Below are 15,780 nucleotides of genomic sequence, written 5' to 3'. Positions count from 1 at the left end.
GGATACTGGTTCAGGGTATTTGGAAACCTTCTGCACTATCTTCTCGATTTTTCTGTAAATCTAAAAATATTCTTTAAAAAGTCTATTTTTTAAAAGATAATTGGCCAGATTAAACACAATCCCTGTCAGAATCACAGCTGGGTTCTTTGTAGAAACTGATAAACTGGTCCTGAAGGTCATAAGGAAACTCAAAGGACCTAGAATAGCCAAAAAAATCTTTCAAAAGAAGAATAAAACTGGAATATTCACACTTCTCCATTTCAAAGCTCACTACAAAACTACACTCATTAAACCAGTATGATATTGGCACAAGAACAGACATACAGATCAATGGGATAGAATTTAGAGTCCAGGAATTAACCCAATATCTACGGCCAACTGATCTTTGACAAGGGTGCCAAGACCATTCCACGGGGAAAGAATAGCCTCTTTAACAAACGGTGCTGGGGGCTTCCCTGGTGGCGCAGTGGTTGAGAATCTGCCTGCCAATGCAGGGGACAGGGGTTCGAGCCCTGATCTGGGAAGATCCCACATGCCGCGGAGCAACTAAGCCCATGCGCCACAACTACTGAGCCTGTGCTCTAGAGCCCGTGGGCCACAACTACTAAAGCCAGCGCGCCACAACTACTGAAGCCCACGCACCTAGAGCCCGTGCTCCTCAAAAAGAGAAGCCACCACAATGAGATGCCCATGCACCACAACAAAGAGTAGCCCCCGCTCGCCCGACCGAGAAAAGAAAAAGAAAAAGCGAGAAAAGAAAGCCCGAGCCAAGCAACGAAGACCCAACACAGCCAAAAATAAATAGATAAATAAATTTATTTAAAAAAAATAAAAAAAACAATGCTGGAAAAACTGGATGCCCACCTGCAAAACAATGAGGTGAGATCCCTACCTCACACCTATACAAAAATTAACTCAAAATGTGTCAAAGACTAAATAGTAGCTAAGACATAAATAGTAAGAGCTAAAACTATAAAACTCTTAGAAGGAAACCAAGGTATAAATCTTTGTGATCTTGGATTAGGCAACAGTTTCTTAAATATGGCACCAAAAGAACAAGTAACAAAAGAAAAAAATGGGTGAATTGAACTTCATCAAAATTAAAATCTTTTGTGCTTCAAAAGACACCACCAAAAAAGTGAAAAGACAACCTACTGAATGGGAGAAAATATTTGCAAATCACATATCTGATAAGTGACTGCTATCTGGGATATATATATATATTTTTAAAGTCTTACCACTCAATAATAAAAAGGGAACTCTACTTAAAACTGGGCAAAGGATATGAATACATGTTTCTCCAAAGAAGACATACAAATGATCAATAATAAGAACACTGAAAAATGCTTGACATCACTAGTCATCAGGGAAATGCAAACCAAAACCACAGTGAGGTACCACTTCACACCCACTGGGACGGTTCAAATAAAAACTACAGATAACAAGTGTTGATGAGGATGTGGAAAAATCAAAACCTTCATACACTACTGGTGAGGACTGTAAAACGGTTTTGGATAACAGCTTGGCAGTTCTTTTAAAGGTTAAACGAGAGTTTCCACACGACCCAGCATTTTCAATCCTAGGTATATATCCAACAGACATCTACACAAAAACAAATACATGAATGCGTATAGCAGCTTTACTCATAAGAGCCAAAGAGCGGAAACAATCCACATCAACTGACAACCCATCCACAGAACAGAGTATTTATCATTTGGCCAGAAAAAGGAAGGACCGGCACATGGCACAGCACAGATGAATCTCAAAGACATGATGCTCAGTGGAAAAAGCCACAGAAGACCACAGTATTATATGAAATGTCCAGAATAGGCAAATCTACATAGACAGAAAGTAGATTAGTGGTTGTCTGGGGCTGGGGGGAGGGGGGACTAGGGGAGAAATGGCTGCTAATGGGCCCAGGGTTCTTCCTGGGGTCACAACAACGTTAAATTTGATTGTGATGATGGTTGCGTGTAATTGTGAACATGCTAAAAAACCACCGAATGGTAAGCTGTAAAAGGATATGGGATTGTATGGTATGGGCTTATATTTCAATAAAGCTGTTACTGAATACAAAAAAGGAAACCAGTGAGAAAATGAGTACACAAGGTACAAATTAAGAATAATAACAATAACTGGCTAAATAAAGCAAAAACAATAACAACGACTTGGGGTATAAACTATAGGGACTAAAATGTATGACAACTGGGGAAATGGGATTGTTCTGTTGTGAAGTTCTTACATCCGCTGTAACATGGTCAGCACCTCGGGAGAGCAGACCGGTCAGCGGAAGATGCAGAATGTAAATCCTATAGCAGTTACTAAAAAACGAAAACAAAAAGGGTAGAGCTAATAAGCCAACGCAGTAGGAACGATGGATTACACAAATACACTCAATACAAAAGACGGCAGAAGAAGGGGGAAAAGGAACAAAGAACAAACGAGATAGGCAGAAAATAGCAAAATGGTGGATTTAAATTTTAGAAAACCCGGCTGTTCCAGGACAAGGGCAGGGAAAGAGCCCAGGACGTCTTGTGCCATCAAGTAAGATGTGCTCGGTGAGCAAAAGAAGCCATCTCAAGGAGGTGCCACCAGCCCAACCTTTGACATTTTCAGCACCTGAATAATGAGAGTAACAGACTATAACCCGCTGAAGTAGAAAGTCATGAGTCCGTAACTCCCACAAGCAACCGGAAAGTATGAAAAGGATGGGATCCGTTTCCTGCAATGAGAAAACCAAAGCTGGTGGGAAAGGTGGCTGAATCTCAATCAAATGATTCAAGTTTGCATTATCAATAAATGGACCAAACCCAACTTGTGAGCCACCTGATAGGACGCAGGAGGACACAGCACCACTTCCGCGATGTTCCTGCCGAAGATGCCGCCCTGGACCTGATCCTGAGGAAACACAAATTGAGGACGTTCTACAAGAAAACCGACGGTCATCTTCACGCGCCGAGGCCACGAAAACCAGGCAGACAGGCCTGTTCCGGACAGAAACAACGAAAGACACGATAACCACACAGAACAGCAGGCTGAACCGGGCCCGCCTGCTCCGAGGGCAGGAGCCGCCTGGGACCTGCGGGTCAGTGCCAGGTCAGAGCAACGTCGTCCTGGAGCTGGTGGTGCATCCAGTCATGCGGCAGAACAGCCTTGCTTGCAGGGATGATGGAGCGTCAAGGAGGCAATTTGTTCCCCAATGATTTAGAGAGAAAAGTTGCCTGTACTGTGCTTGCAGTTTTCTGTAAATCTGAGACTGTTTCAAAATTTAAAAAGTTTATGTTAAGCCAAAGAGGCCAGATACGATGGAGTATGCTGTGTGATTCCAATTATAGAAAATTCTAGAACAGGAGATGTTCATCTATAGTGTCAAGGGTAGATCAGTATCTCCCGGGGCAGGCAGGGTGGACCACAGAGGGGCACCAGGGGATTCTGGGGTAATGAAGACGGTCATTATGTCTTGATTGTGGCAGTGGCTACATGAGTATAGACATTTGCCAAAACTCATGGAACAAAACGGGGTGCATTTTATGATACGTAAATTTTATCTCGATAAAGATGATTTTTAAAGCTTAAAAACCCCCATCAGCCTTTTTTGTAGGAATTGATATGTCGATTCTAAAATTTATATAAAAATAGAAAGAGCCAAAAGAGTGAAATACAGTCAGCCCTCGTGCACGCGGGTTCCACATCCATAGGTATGGAGGGCCGACCATAAGGGATCTGAGCGTCTGTGGATTTTTGGTATCCACAGGGGGTCCTGCAACCAAGGCCCCGAGGACACTGAGGGACAACTGTAATCATCTTCAGGAACAAGAACAAAGTGGGAGGCCTTACACTACACGTGATTCTAATACCTAAAATGAAGCTACAGTAATAAAGACAGTATGATGCTGGCATAAAGACAGGCAAACAGATCTATGGAAAAGAATAGCCCGGAAATAAAGATGCACACAGCAGGTAATGGTCTACAAAGGAGCCGACACAACTCAACGGGAGAAGGAAATCTTCTCAAAAGATCAACAGCTGAAGCTGAAACAACTAGACACCCACATCGGAAAAAACAAATATTTATCTCTATCTACCTCACTCTACTGATGAAAATTAGTTTAAGATGGGTCATATGCCAAAATATTAAACCTAAAACTATCATGCTTTAGAAGAAAGCAAGAGAGTATCTTCTCAGCGTTGGGGTAGGCAAAGACACTTGATGATAGAGAAAATACTAGTCAAGGAGGAAAAAATGTAAATTGGACGTGCACAAAATTTTAAACTGTTCCTAAGAAAATGAACGAAAGGTTACAGATGAGAGAAAATATTTAAATACTTCTATGTGACAAAGGACGTGCACTAGAACATATAAAGAACTCCTACACTCAGTAATGGAAAGATAGGCCAATTAAAAAACGCACAAAAGACTTAACAGGCACTTGGCAAAAAGGAAGACACACAGGTGGACAAAAAGCTTCTAAAAGGTGCCCAGCACGAGTCACCAAGGGACGCAAATCAGAACCACAGTGAGATGCCACCAGGACAGGCAGATTAAAAAGACCAACACTCAACCTGACCCAGCAAGTCCATTTCTAGGAATTTACCTGAGACAAACAGACTGGTACAAGGATGCTGGCAGCAGCTTTATTGACAATAGCCCCAAACTGGAGACAACACAAATGTGCATGCACAGGAGAATGGATAAACAAATTTGGTATATTCCTACTGTGGAATGCTCCTCAGCAATAAAAAGGATGGATGAACTGGTGCTTTACGAAATGTGAACAAAAAAACAGCTAAGCAAGAGATGCTGGACAGAAAGAGTAACCTACATGTCCCGCATACATGAGGTTTAGAACAGGGAATGAGTCTCGGAGGCAGGGACCAGCTGGGAAGGACGGGAAGAGATTTCCCGGGGGATGGGAAGAGTCTGGGTCTCGATTAAGGAATGGGTTACACAGGCAAAGGCATTGGTCAAAACTTATTGAGTTGTACGCAAAAGAGCCATGCATCTCACGGTATATAAATTATTCCTCAATAAAAAAATCTTATATTTATTATTTCAAACTATATACCAAATAAATTCCACCTGGACTCAAGAGCTAAACTTGCAAATAAAATACTAGGAAATTGTACTGGAGAATATTTTTATAATTTGGAGGTGGAGGTCTTTCTAAATACAGTACAAAATCAGAAATCACAAGACAGATTTTACCACATAAAAATTTAGGTTCAGCATGGGTAAAAGGCTACAATATATAAAGAGCCCATACAAATCAATAAGAGAAATATAAACACCACAATAAAATTTTACAAGGCAATTCACACAGGAGGAAAGGCCCACCTGTAATAAATAAGACAGACATTCGCGTTTATCAGTAACCAAACAAGTGTGAAGTAGCACACTGATCATTTTTCCTCTAGACATTAGAAAAGGAAGTCTGACAGTGCTCAGTGCTGGACGTGGGGAAATTGACCCTCTTCGAGGAGGCAGAAATCAGCGCAGGTCTTAGGAATGGGGTTTTGGCGACAGGTTCCAAAATGTGGCTCTGCAGTGCCCTTTGGTCTCTTCTCTAAGAGGGTAATCGCACAAGTAGAAAAAGACGCTCAGAATTCTTCCTTCCGGCCCCGTGGAAACGGACGCAGCTGTCAGGGAAGAGTGGGTGGGAGGGGCCCACTGTCCAAAGTTGGCGGAGCGGGGGCAGGGACACCCCCAGGCAGGCGGGAGGCGGTGACAGGTTTGCCTTTGGGGAGTAAGTGCAGCCGGGTGAGACCCTCACACTGCAGCCACGTGTGCCCCAGCCACCGTGGGAGTCCTCTGGCCTGCCTCCCACCCACCAGCCAGCCCTTCAGAGCCTCGAATCTGCAGTCAGCGTCCCACGGAGCAGAGACCCAGGCCTATCCCCCAGGCCTGCCAGCAGGATTGGTGGGGGAGCATCTTGCCAGCGCTGAGGGGCACCACACAGCCCCCAGAACAGGCTGACAAAGGAAGCAGCCCAGCACCCACTGCCGAGACAGCACCTCGTGGGGGCCCCTCACCCCACAGACCTCCCCAGCACCCTAAAGGTTTGCAACTAGACTGTCTTGATTCAACAGACAGTTGTTTGGACACCAACACTGGCCCAGCACATAACAGGCGGACCGCCAACACACAAGGACCTTCGTCCCCTGCAGTCCCCTGGGCTTGGAGCCCGAGGGCTGGGCTGGGGGAAGGCACACAGGGCTGGCGGGTCTCAGGGCCTGAAAACCAGCTGCAGGTGGGCCCTCCCCGCCAGCACAGCCCCTCCTGTGGTCCTGCTGCCCTCAGAAGAGAAAGGCAGCGAGCCCTGAGGACCCAGCCCAAGTCCTCCGGCAAGAAAGGGCTGTTCGGGCGGACCAGTCACAGCTCAGGCCCCTGGCTCCGCACATCGGGCCTTATCCGCGTCCACAGGGAAGGCACCCTGTTTGCGCCGTTTGCAAAATGCAGGTTCTGGATAAATGTCTGAAAATGTCTAGCTGAATGACGTCTGTGTATAAAAAATAGAGCATTCAAGCTGCTTCTTGTGCTCGGAGGCTCCCGATGAGTTTTGGGGCTGGAGTCCGGCAGGAGGAGAGGGCCCGGCCTCACCACGTCCAGACACAGATCTGACTCCAGACCTCCGCCAGCCTCCAGAGAGCTGGGCACACACAGACGTGCCCCCCACGCACACGCACAGGCACACGCACGCACAGCCTGCCTGGGGAGGGGCGGGCCGCGTCCTCTCCGCAGGGATGAGCGGGGGTGTCAGGTCCACCTTCTCAGGCTCGGCACCGGGCTGGGCCTGCCCACTGGTCCCCGGGGCCGCGTGGGACCCCACGAGCACCGCACCCCACGGGAAACACGGGTGTTTTGCAGAAACCAGTTGAAACATGATACCATGATGAAACCTCATTTAAAGTACTTCTTTTTTTTTTTTTTATTGATTTCATTGAAAACAGAACAAGAAATGGTCTGAGCCAAAAGACTGCTCTTAGAACTGTCAAAAACATTTTAACAGAAAAAATAAACATGACTGCATTATGAATGTTTTAGAAGAGTCGCACAAAAAAACCCACTGTTACTGCACTAATTACAGTATTTAAAAAAGTATATGCCAAAAAAAAGTATATGACCTGGCAGGCCATCACACAAAAGGTGATGGCAAATTTATTCACACTACAAGACTAACATTTTAAAAAAAGTTTTCTCCTGCATTTTATTCTAAAATCACTTTGTTCTCTTTATACAGTTGATAGTTTATTTTCACATGGTGAGTAGAAACCACACCAGAATCAGCACCGTTGTCTGTGTTTTGTGTTTTTTATTTTTTGTTTGTCCTAATGTCCAATAATGGTAGAAAATAAATCAGTTTATTCATCATCAGAGCGTGTGGCTTAGAAATCAACAGAAGGTGCCGGCCTCACGGCACTCGCGGGGCAGGTGTGGGTCCTCCGTGGGCCGTGGCCCTCCTGCACCCCCAGACCGCTTCCTCGAAAAGAAACGCGTTAGAGGTCTGGTATATAGGACTAGATATAGGATTTCTTTAAAAAGCAAACCCACGTTCTCTCCAAGGTCAGCGGCGGCTCGGCCCTGACCTCTCAGGAGCGGTGGGGACAGGGTCTGCGCCGCCCCAGGAGCCGGCACCAGCCCCTCGGGCCGCGGGTGGGTGACGGTGGCTTTGGCGGGGCCACACGGAGGGGTCTGGGTCGACAGGACACTGCCCACAGGCCCAGCGGTGGGACAGGAACGACGGAGAGCAGAGGGGAAACGAGAAACGTGGAAACGACAAAATCACCATCAGAAACTCACGGGCGACACCAGTGCAGAGTCCCAGAGCGCCCACCGCGCAGCCCGGCCCCGCCAGCACCAGGCCGGGACCTCAGACGTCGTCGTGTGCGCTTCTCCTTTTCCCCCCGAACCGCAGCGTGAACGGCATCCGCTTGGGCGCCCGGGCCGCGGCTCTCATAGCGGGTCGGCGGGGGAGGAGCTGGTGTCGGGAAGCCCGTCCTCCTGGGCGGCCTGGGCGTCGGCCTGCCGCTGGGCCAGGGCGGCGCTGGAGTGCCGGCACTTGGCGGAGCCACACCGGCAGCTGAACAGCTTGCCTTTGACGTCCCAGAAGCGCTCCCCGTAGTCAAACCTGCGGGGAGAGCAGAGCTGGGCGGGGGTCCGGGCCCACCTAGCCCCACCCGAGCCGTCCAGTCCGGGGCAGGTAGCGCGTGCGCCTGGCGGGCACCTACCCCAGCTGCTCCCCGGCCTCGATCAGGCGGGTGCTGAAGAAGGCGATCCTGGGGAAGCGCAGGTCCTGGTGGGACATGAAGACACGCACGGGCACCAGGTTGGGCTCGCAGTGGTGGTTGATGAAGCGGCTGACGTTGCCATAGAAACGCGCATCGATGCAGTACAGCTCTCCGTCCTGGGGGAGACACGCGCTGAGCGTCCCAGGAGGGCAGGCGTGGGCACCGCCACTGCCACGCAGCGGACGCCACCCTCTCCCCCGCCTCCCTCCTGGGGCTTCAACTCGGGGGGTGAAAACGAGCGTAAACATGGATAATCTATGTGGCCGGCACCGTCCCATCCAACGCTCTGATGCTGTCAGCACCAGGACAGAGGACGACAGTGTTATGCGAACCACGTGGGGTGGCTAAGGGGCCACATGGTCCTGTAAGGACCACTGGGCAGCACAACTCCCCAGGGACCTGGTGATGGAGGAGCAGGAGTACAACCTAGCAGGAGTGGGAGACGCAGGGGGCACTGGGCAGAGGGGCAGAGGGACAGGGGAGCAGAGGGGCAGAGGGACGGGGGGCAGAAGGACAGAGGGACAGGAGGCAGAGAGACAGGGGACAGAGGGACGGGAGGCAGAGGGGTAGAGGGACAGAGGGGCAGGGGGACACGGGGACGGGGGACAGAGGGACAGGGGGGCAGAGGGGCAGAGGGACGGGGGGCAGAAGGACAGAGGGACAGGGGGCAGAGGGACGGGGGCGGAGAGTCAGGGGGTCACAGGGGCAGGGGGCAGAGGGGCAGCGGGGCAGAGCTGCTTGGGGTCTGAGGGGCTGAGGGGCAGTGGGACAGCGGGAGGGAAGCTGCCAGGTCGCTCACGAGGGGACTCAGAAAACCACAGACCCTTCAGGGCAGAGAGGAGCCCCGGGACCGGGGTCCCAACCGTGCCTCTGGCATTGCTGCCGTGGTAACAACACAGGCCAGAAGGGGCTGACTTGACCGTGAGAAAGGGGCCTGGTCTAACCAGCAGAGCCCTGAGAAAGCAGAGTTTTCTCTGGAAAGATCCAGAGCGCAAGATCGACCCAAAGTCAGAAGGGCCACACAGCGAGGACACCCACCCAGAGCCGAACCCGAGTGAGCAGCAAGCAGACCCCCCGGAGCGCCACCATGCCGTCGGCCACTGCGGTCTGACCCTCACGCCGGGGGCCAGGTGGCCAGGGGGCCAGGGGAGAGCCTCAACTGTACTGATTTTCTCCCCTTTTCTGTGTCTTTATCCATAAAGGCAAGAGTAAGAAATCCTTCGAGGAAGTGAAACATGTTTTCACTTTTTCTCTTTTCTTTTTTCCTAAGCTGAACAAGAGACTAAAGGAGCAGCAGAAAGGGGCGGGTGAGAAGCAGGTTCCCGTGGGACGAAGGAAGGAGGTCCTGGGCTGGACCCCAAGCAGCGAAGGGCCCTGCGGACGCCGCCTGCACCACCCAGGGGCACGAGGCGGCCCAGACACCCCCTCCCCCCTGGGTCCCTAAAGGGAGCCCCTGTAAGGGTCCCTCGCGGAGACCCCGCCCAGAGCCTGCAGGACCCGCAGGTGGCCCCCCAGGGACACCAAGGCTTCCTGGGGGACAAGTGGGGGTTCTGCCCACTGGTCCCTGGCCCTGGGCCCCTGCCACGCCGCCCACACTTCCCACGAGGTGTGTCCTGAGCCCTTGGTCCCCCGCCTGCACCGAGTGGGCGCCACCCATCCTGAAGACCTGAGCACCGCTTGGACCTGGTCCCAAGAATTCCCCTCTACGAGAACACTGCGTCCCTCCTGCGACAAACGGCCTTTCTCGGGTCTTTAAGATGTGTCCTTTCAGATGTATGTGCTGCTTTTTTAAAGCTTCTCTGATCCAGAAACCACCCACACCTGGTTCTGAGGCAAAAATACTGTGGGGAGGGAGCCCCACGCCCACACGAGCCACCCACATCGTGACTCTGAGATGCTGAGGGCGGGAGGGCGCCCGGGGTTAACCAGGGGACTCGAGCAGAGGCTTGAGGCGGGAGGAGATGGGGACAGAGCAGGTGTCTGGAAGGTTCCAGAACAGCAAGGAGAGGGACAGACTCAGCAGCATGAGGACAGGTGATCAGACCCAGTAAACACCTGGAAGGCAGAGCCGGAAAGTTCCCTGATGCCTCAAATGGTGGGTGGGGGAGCGAGGCATGGGCAGATGGCCCAGTGGGTATGGGCACTCTGACACGCCCACACTCGGGGACACACAGGCCTGAGCTGGAACGGCCGGGGGACGTGCTGCATCCGTGGCTTTTTCCGTGCCCAGAATGAACGACCCATGGGGCAGGACTGAAGAGGGCTACCTGCTCAGGCCCAGGAGGAGTGGACCAGAGCAAGCAGGAGGCCCGCACGGCTGGGCGCCGGGCCTGAGGGCCCAGAGTCAGCGGCACTCGGGTCGCCAGGACCCTCCCGGGGGCACAGCCCGGTGTGTGGGGCTGAAGAGACGGAAAGGCCAGGGGTCAGAGGCAGCGGCCGCAGCAATGGGAGGAGAGAGGGTGGCCACTGGAGGGATGTCCCTACGGGGGCCGGGGGCTGGCAGGGGTCCAGGAGCTGCTCAGGGGAGAAGCTGAGAAACAAGCACGGCAATCAGACAGGGTAACTCCACGTCTTAGAATCTGATAATTAAGAAATGGGCTTGGAATCTGCAGTGTTTTTACAGAAGCACCAGCCAGAGCAGTCTGGAGACAGAAAGCTCCTCCCAGACAGGTAAGCGGGGAGCGTGGAGAGGCCTGCGTGGGGCCCCCTCGGGGCACCCAGGATGCCCCTCCTCCCCTCCCCGGACGGCGACCGCACGCGCCCCGCCTGTCCAAGGATGTTGGTGAGAATCAGGGCGCTGACCTGCGGTCAGGCAAGCTGCCTGGTCTGCGGAGACTCGAGACAGCCTGACAGAGCATTTCAGAAAAAGCAACAAAGAAAACGCCTCGTGAAGGAGCGGATGCTCCGGGAAGGCTCCTCCACGGGGGTCGAGCTCAGCGGCTGGCGTTTCTAGCTGTGCTGCACCGCGGGCACGAGGCTGGGGGTCTAGGGCCCTGCGAACCTTCCTCGCTGCAGGTGGGACCCTGAGGGCTGCACCCCAGGGTGAGGTGCAGGGGAGGCTGGGCTAGACTCGGAGAGGCTGGCAGCTGCAGCTCAGCCCCGAACCACCCTCGTTCCCACAAATGGATCAAGTGATTCCAGATGAGGGCTCCGAAGCCTCAATGCATTTCTTCAGGCAGGTTTGCAAATACAGAGTTTGGAACCCAAACAAAAACTAATCAGGAACAAGGGGCAATGGGCAAACAGAATGAAAATAAGCAGGAAACCCCCAGACACTAGACACAGACCCACAGGGCACAGATGCTAGCGGTGCCAGATGGTCGGGGGCAGGCTCTGGGGACACACGCAGGCCAGCCTATGGGCCAGTGCAGGCTGACCACTGGCGGCAAAACGCCCCGTGTTTAAGCAGGTGTGAGATTACAGACCAGTAATGATGGCCCAACAATGGCCCATAAAATCAGATTATCCACCATGTTACTACAATAAGTACAAGAGAGATTGCAGGGGCATTTCAACAGCTGCAGAAAAACACTGAACACAACCTAACGTCAATCCAGGTCACTCTTGGTGGACCAGGGACAGAGCTCTGAGCACCAGCACCCGTGGGAGCCTGGGTTCTGGAAGCTTCCTCCACCAAGGCAGGCACAGCGGCCCGGCCGGGAGGGGACCGTCTGCTGATGACACGATCGTGTCCACTGAGAAGAGAACTCACAAATAAATGCTACATCTAGTCAGTGAGTTTAACAGGTCACAGAGTTAAAAGCTAGTTGGAAAAAAATAACTATTTCTATTTATCAAGCAACTAAATTCGGGGTAAAAACGCCATTTACAAGACCATTGAAATGGTCCAACACCAGGACGCTGCTCCCAACCACGAAGGAGCAGCCAGCACTGGACCTGCCCTCCCACCAGCGCTCTCCAGACGCTTGGGACACGTGTGCCCGGGACACGGCCGAGCCTCCCATGAAGCTGCCAGTCACCACCACGCGGCCCCAGGGGATGAGGACACATCCACCCAAAGCCTGACATGAATGCTCTCGAAAGCTGTGCTAACCGCCAACACCTGGAAGCAGCCCAAGTGCGTCTGCAGTGGATGGAGGAGCAGCCCGAGGGGTATCCACACGACGGAGCAGTGATGACCCAACCAACACAAGCAGGTGACACCGCAGACGAGCCCCCAGAGGTTCCCTCCACCAGGGAGAGGGCCAGACCCAGAGGCCACGTGCTGCGGGAATCCACCCGTACGACATTCCGGAAAAGGCAAACGGCAGGGACAGAGGGGCCGCTGTCCCCGAGCTGGTCTGCGTATCTCGGTGCAGTGGTGCGCGCCCCAGTGCAGAGCTGGAAGAAGACCCCCGCCTCGCTCGCTCACAGGGCCCCACCCCCTGTGCAACCTGTGACTTGCTTCTCACGAAAGCCACTCCCGCGATCACGTCACGCCGTGCATGGTTCTCCTGCCGGCCTTCAAGAAGGGGGCTGTGTGCTTGGGGCCCCTGGGAGCAGACAGAGCCCCGGCTGGACCTCAGTCCTGCAGCCAAGAACTGCGTTCTGACAACCAGCATGTGAGCCCGAGGACTCCGAGGTCCAAGGTCCAGAAAAGACGCAGCCGGACCACACCTGGATGGCCTGGGTGACCCTGAGTAGAGGACCCTGAGATCACTGATGGGGCAGGAACAAGGAGACGCCTGTCAAAACCAACAGAGCTGGACACATAAATGGGTGAATTTCCTGCATATAAATTAGACCTCAGTAAACAAATTAGCACCAGAACACTTCTACGAGGGCATCTACAAAAAGGTCACAGCTCACATCACACTTAGTGGTCAAAGAATGAATGCTTTTCCCTTGAAAGAGACAGGCAAGGATGTCCCCTCCCACTGCTGAGACCCCAGCCAGGCTCTCAGCACAGACTTAGACGGGCAAGGAAGAAGTAGAGCTGTCTTTACTCACACATGACACAGTTACGTATACAGAAAATCCTAGAGAATCGTCAAAAAAGCTACTGGAATTAATAAGTGGATTTAGCAAGGTCGATATACAAAAAACCAACTAATTCCATATTCTAGCAACAATTAGAAAACGAAGTAAACAGCAGCACTGTTTACGAAAGCATAAGAGCATGGAATACTTGGGAATAAAACTTAAGGGAACATGTGTAAGATCTACACCCTGAGAGCCCGCAAGCTCTGCGGAGACCTGGACGTGACACCAGGGACCAGGAGGAGACCTAACGCTGTGCAGACACCGACGCCCTAAACTGAGCAACAAACGGGAGGCAACCCCAGCAGGGCTCCGGTCGCGGCTTCCTGTACTGATGCCCTGATTCCGGAATCTACAGGGAAACGCAAAAGACACAGAAAAGGTGAAACGGCTTTTGGAGGAAACAGGGTCTGAGCACAACGCGACCTGGTTCCAGGGTTTAGTTTCACGGCCGTACCGGCACACCTTGGTTTGCTGAACTTTGCAGACACCGCGTCCAGTGGGTCTGCAGGCTCCATTCTTCCAACAGTATCTGCTTACTTCCTGTCTCCGTCGCATTCTGGTAATTCTCGTAGTATTTTAAATGTTTTCAGTACTAATGTATTTGTTACGGTATCTGTGGTCAGTGACCTTTGATATTACTACTATGACCCGCTGAAGGCTCAGATGATGGTTAGCATTTTTTAGCAGTAAAGTATCTTTTGATTAAGGTATCTACATTATTTTTTAAGACAATGCTATTGCACACTTAATAGCCTATAGTATAAACATGACTTTTAGATGCACTGAGACCAAAAAAAAAAAAAAGTGTGTACTGTAATACGCTCTACTGTAATATTCACTATGTTGCTGGTCTGGAACTGAACCCGCAGCGTCTCCGAGGTGTGCCTGTGATCGGGACAGAGTGATGTAGGTTACGGATTGGCAAATAAATCAAAGGAACAAAACACAGTCCAGACAGACCTACTTTCAATGGTGCAAGTAGAGACTTTACATTCACATGGACAAAAGGGAACCTTGACCCCTATCTTACACCAAAAACAAAAATCAATGCAAAACGTGAGACCTGAAACCGTAAGATTTCTAGAAGAAAACAGAGGTGGGAAGCCCTTTGATATTGGTCTCGAATGATTTTTTGGATTTGACGCCAAAAGTAAAGACAACAAAAGCAAAAATAAACAAGTGGACTACATTGAACTAAAAAGCTTCTGCACAGCAAAGGAAACCATCAACAAAATGAAAAAGCAGGTACCAGGTGTTCCCTGGTCCACGGGTTAGGACTCAGCGCTTTCACTGCCATAGGCCCAGGTTCACTCCCTGGTCGGGGAACTAAGATCCTGCAAGCCGAGAGGTGCGGCAAAAAAAAAGGCAGCTACCGAATGGGAGAAAATATTTGCAAACCATGTGTCTGATAAGGGATTATTATCCAAAATATATAAAGAACTCACACAACTCAGTAGCAAAAAAAAAAAAAAAAAAAAAGGCCAATTTAAAAAATGGGCAGAGGAACTGAACAATCATCTTTCCAGAGAAGACACACAGATGGCCAACAGGTACATGAAAAGATGCTCAACATCACTAATCATCAGAGAAATGCACATCAAAACCACAATGATTAATCACCTCACACCTGTCAGAATGACCATCATCAAAAAAGACAAGAAGCGCTGGCGAGGGTGTGGAGAAAAGGGAGCCCTCGTGCGGTGCTGGGGGGAAGGTAAATTGGTGCGGCCACTATGGACAACAGTGTGGAGCTTCCTCAAGAAGGTGAAAATAGAACTGCCGTACGATCCAGCAATCCCACTCCAGGATGTTTACGAAGGAAACAAAACCACAACCTTGAAGAGATGTTTGCTCCCCCACGTCCACTGCAGCATTACTCACAACAGCCAAGATACGGAAATAACCAAGTGTCCATTAACGGATAAGAAATGTGGCATACACATACAGTGGAATACTATTCAGCCTTAAAAAAAAAAAAAAAGGAAATCCTGCCATTTGGGACAATATGGATGAACCTCGAGGGCATCATCTAAGTGAGATAAGCCAGCAAATGACAAAGACAGCATGGTGTCACTTAATGTGGCATCTTACTTTTTTTTTTTTTAAGGCAAACTCTCATGGAAACCGAGTAGAATAGTGGTTGCCAGGGGGTGAGGAGTGGGGGAAACAGGAAGACAGTAAATTTATAAAATGAAAAAGGTCTGAGAATCAAATGTATAACATGGTGACTACAGTTGATGACGCTGTTTTGTACAGCCGAAATCTGCTAAGAGAACAGAACGTAAGTGACCTCACCAAAAAAAATATGTGAAGTGAAAAAAACAAACCATACACAAAAGTTCTTGAAACAGATCATAGATCTAAATGTAATTTTGCTAAAATATAAAAATTCTAGAGAAAGGAGAAAATCTTCACAACCTTGCAGCAAAGATTTCTTAGGACACATAAAGCACTAAACAATTAAAAACGTTTTCTGTTCTGTGAAGAGGAAGGAAAGGCAGGAGGGAAATA

General features: G+C 50.7%; 1 protein-coding gene across 10 annotated transcripts in view; it reads right to left on the bottom strand.

Moving 5' to 3' along the window:
• Positions 1-6,901: 6,901 nt before the first annotated feature.
• Positions 6,902-15,780, bottom strand: part of EHMT1 (euchromatic histone lysine methyltransferase 1) — a 152,562-nt gene continuing 143,683 nt past the window's right edge. For all 10 annotated transcript variants that reach the window (XM_082403130.1, XM_082403137.1, XM_082403136.1 and 7 more), the window contains 2 exons: positions 8,227-8,402; positions 6,902-8,126 (listed from right to left, as the gene is read on the bottom strand). In XM_082403130.1, coding sequence (XP_082259256.1) covers positions 7,952-8,126; positions 8,227-8,402 — 351 coding nt within the window. In that variant the 3' untranslated portion in view covers positions 6,902-7,951. The remainder of the gene's footprint in view (positions 8,127-8,226; positions 8,403-15,780) is intronic.

The sequence above is a fragment of the Balaenoptera borealis genome, assembly GCF_965194805.1.
Source record: "Balaenoptera borealis genome assembly, chromosome: 8".
NCBI classification, from domain to species: domain Eukaryota; kingdom Metazoa; phylum Chordata; class Mammalia; order Artiodactyla; family Balaenopteridae; genus Balaenoptera; species Balaenoptera borealis.
The sequence above is the reverse complement of the archived record's forward strand: the minus strand, read 5'-3'. Positions and strand labels throughout refer to the sequence as shown.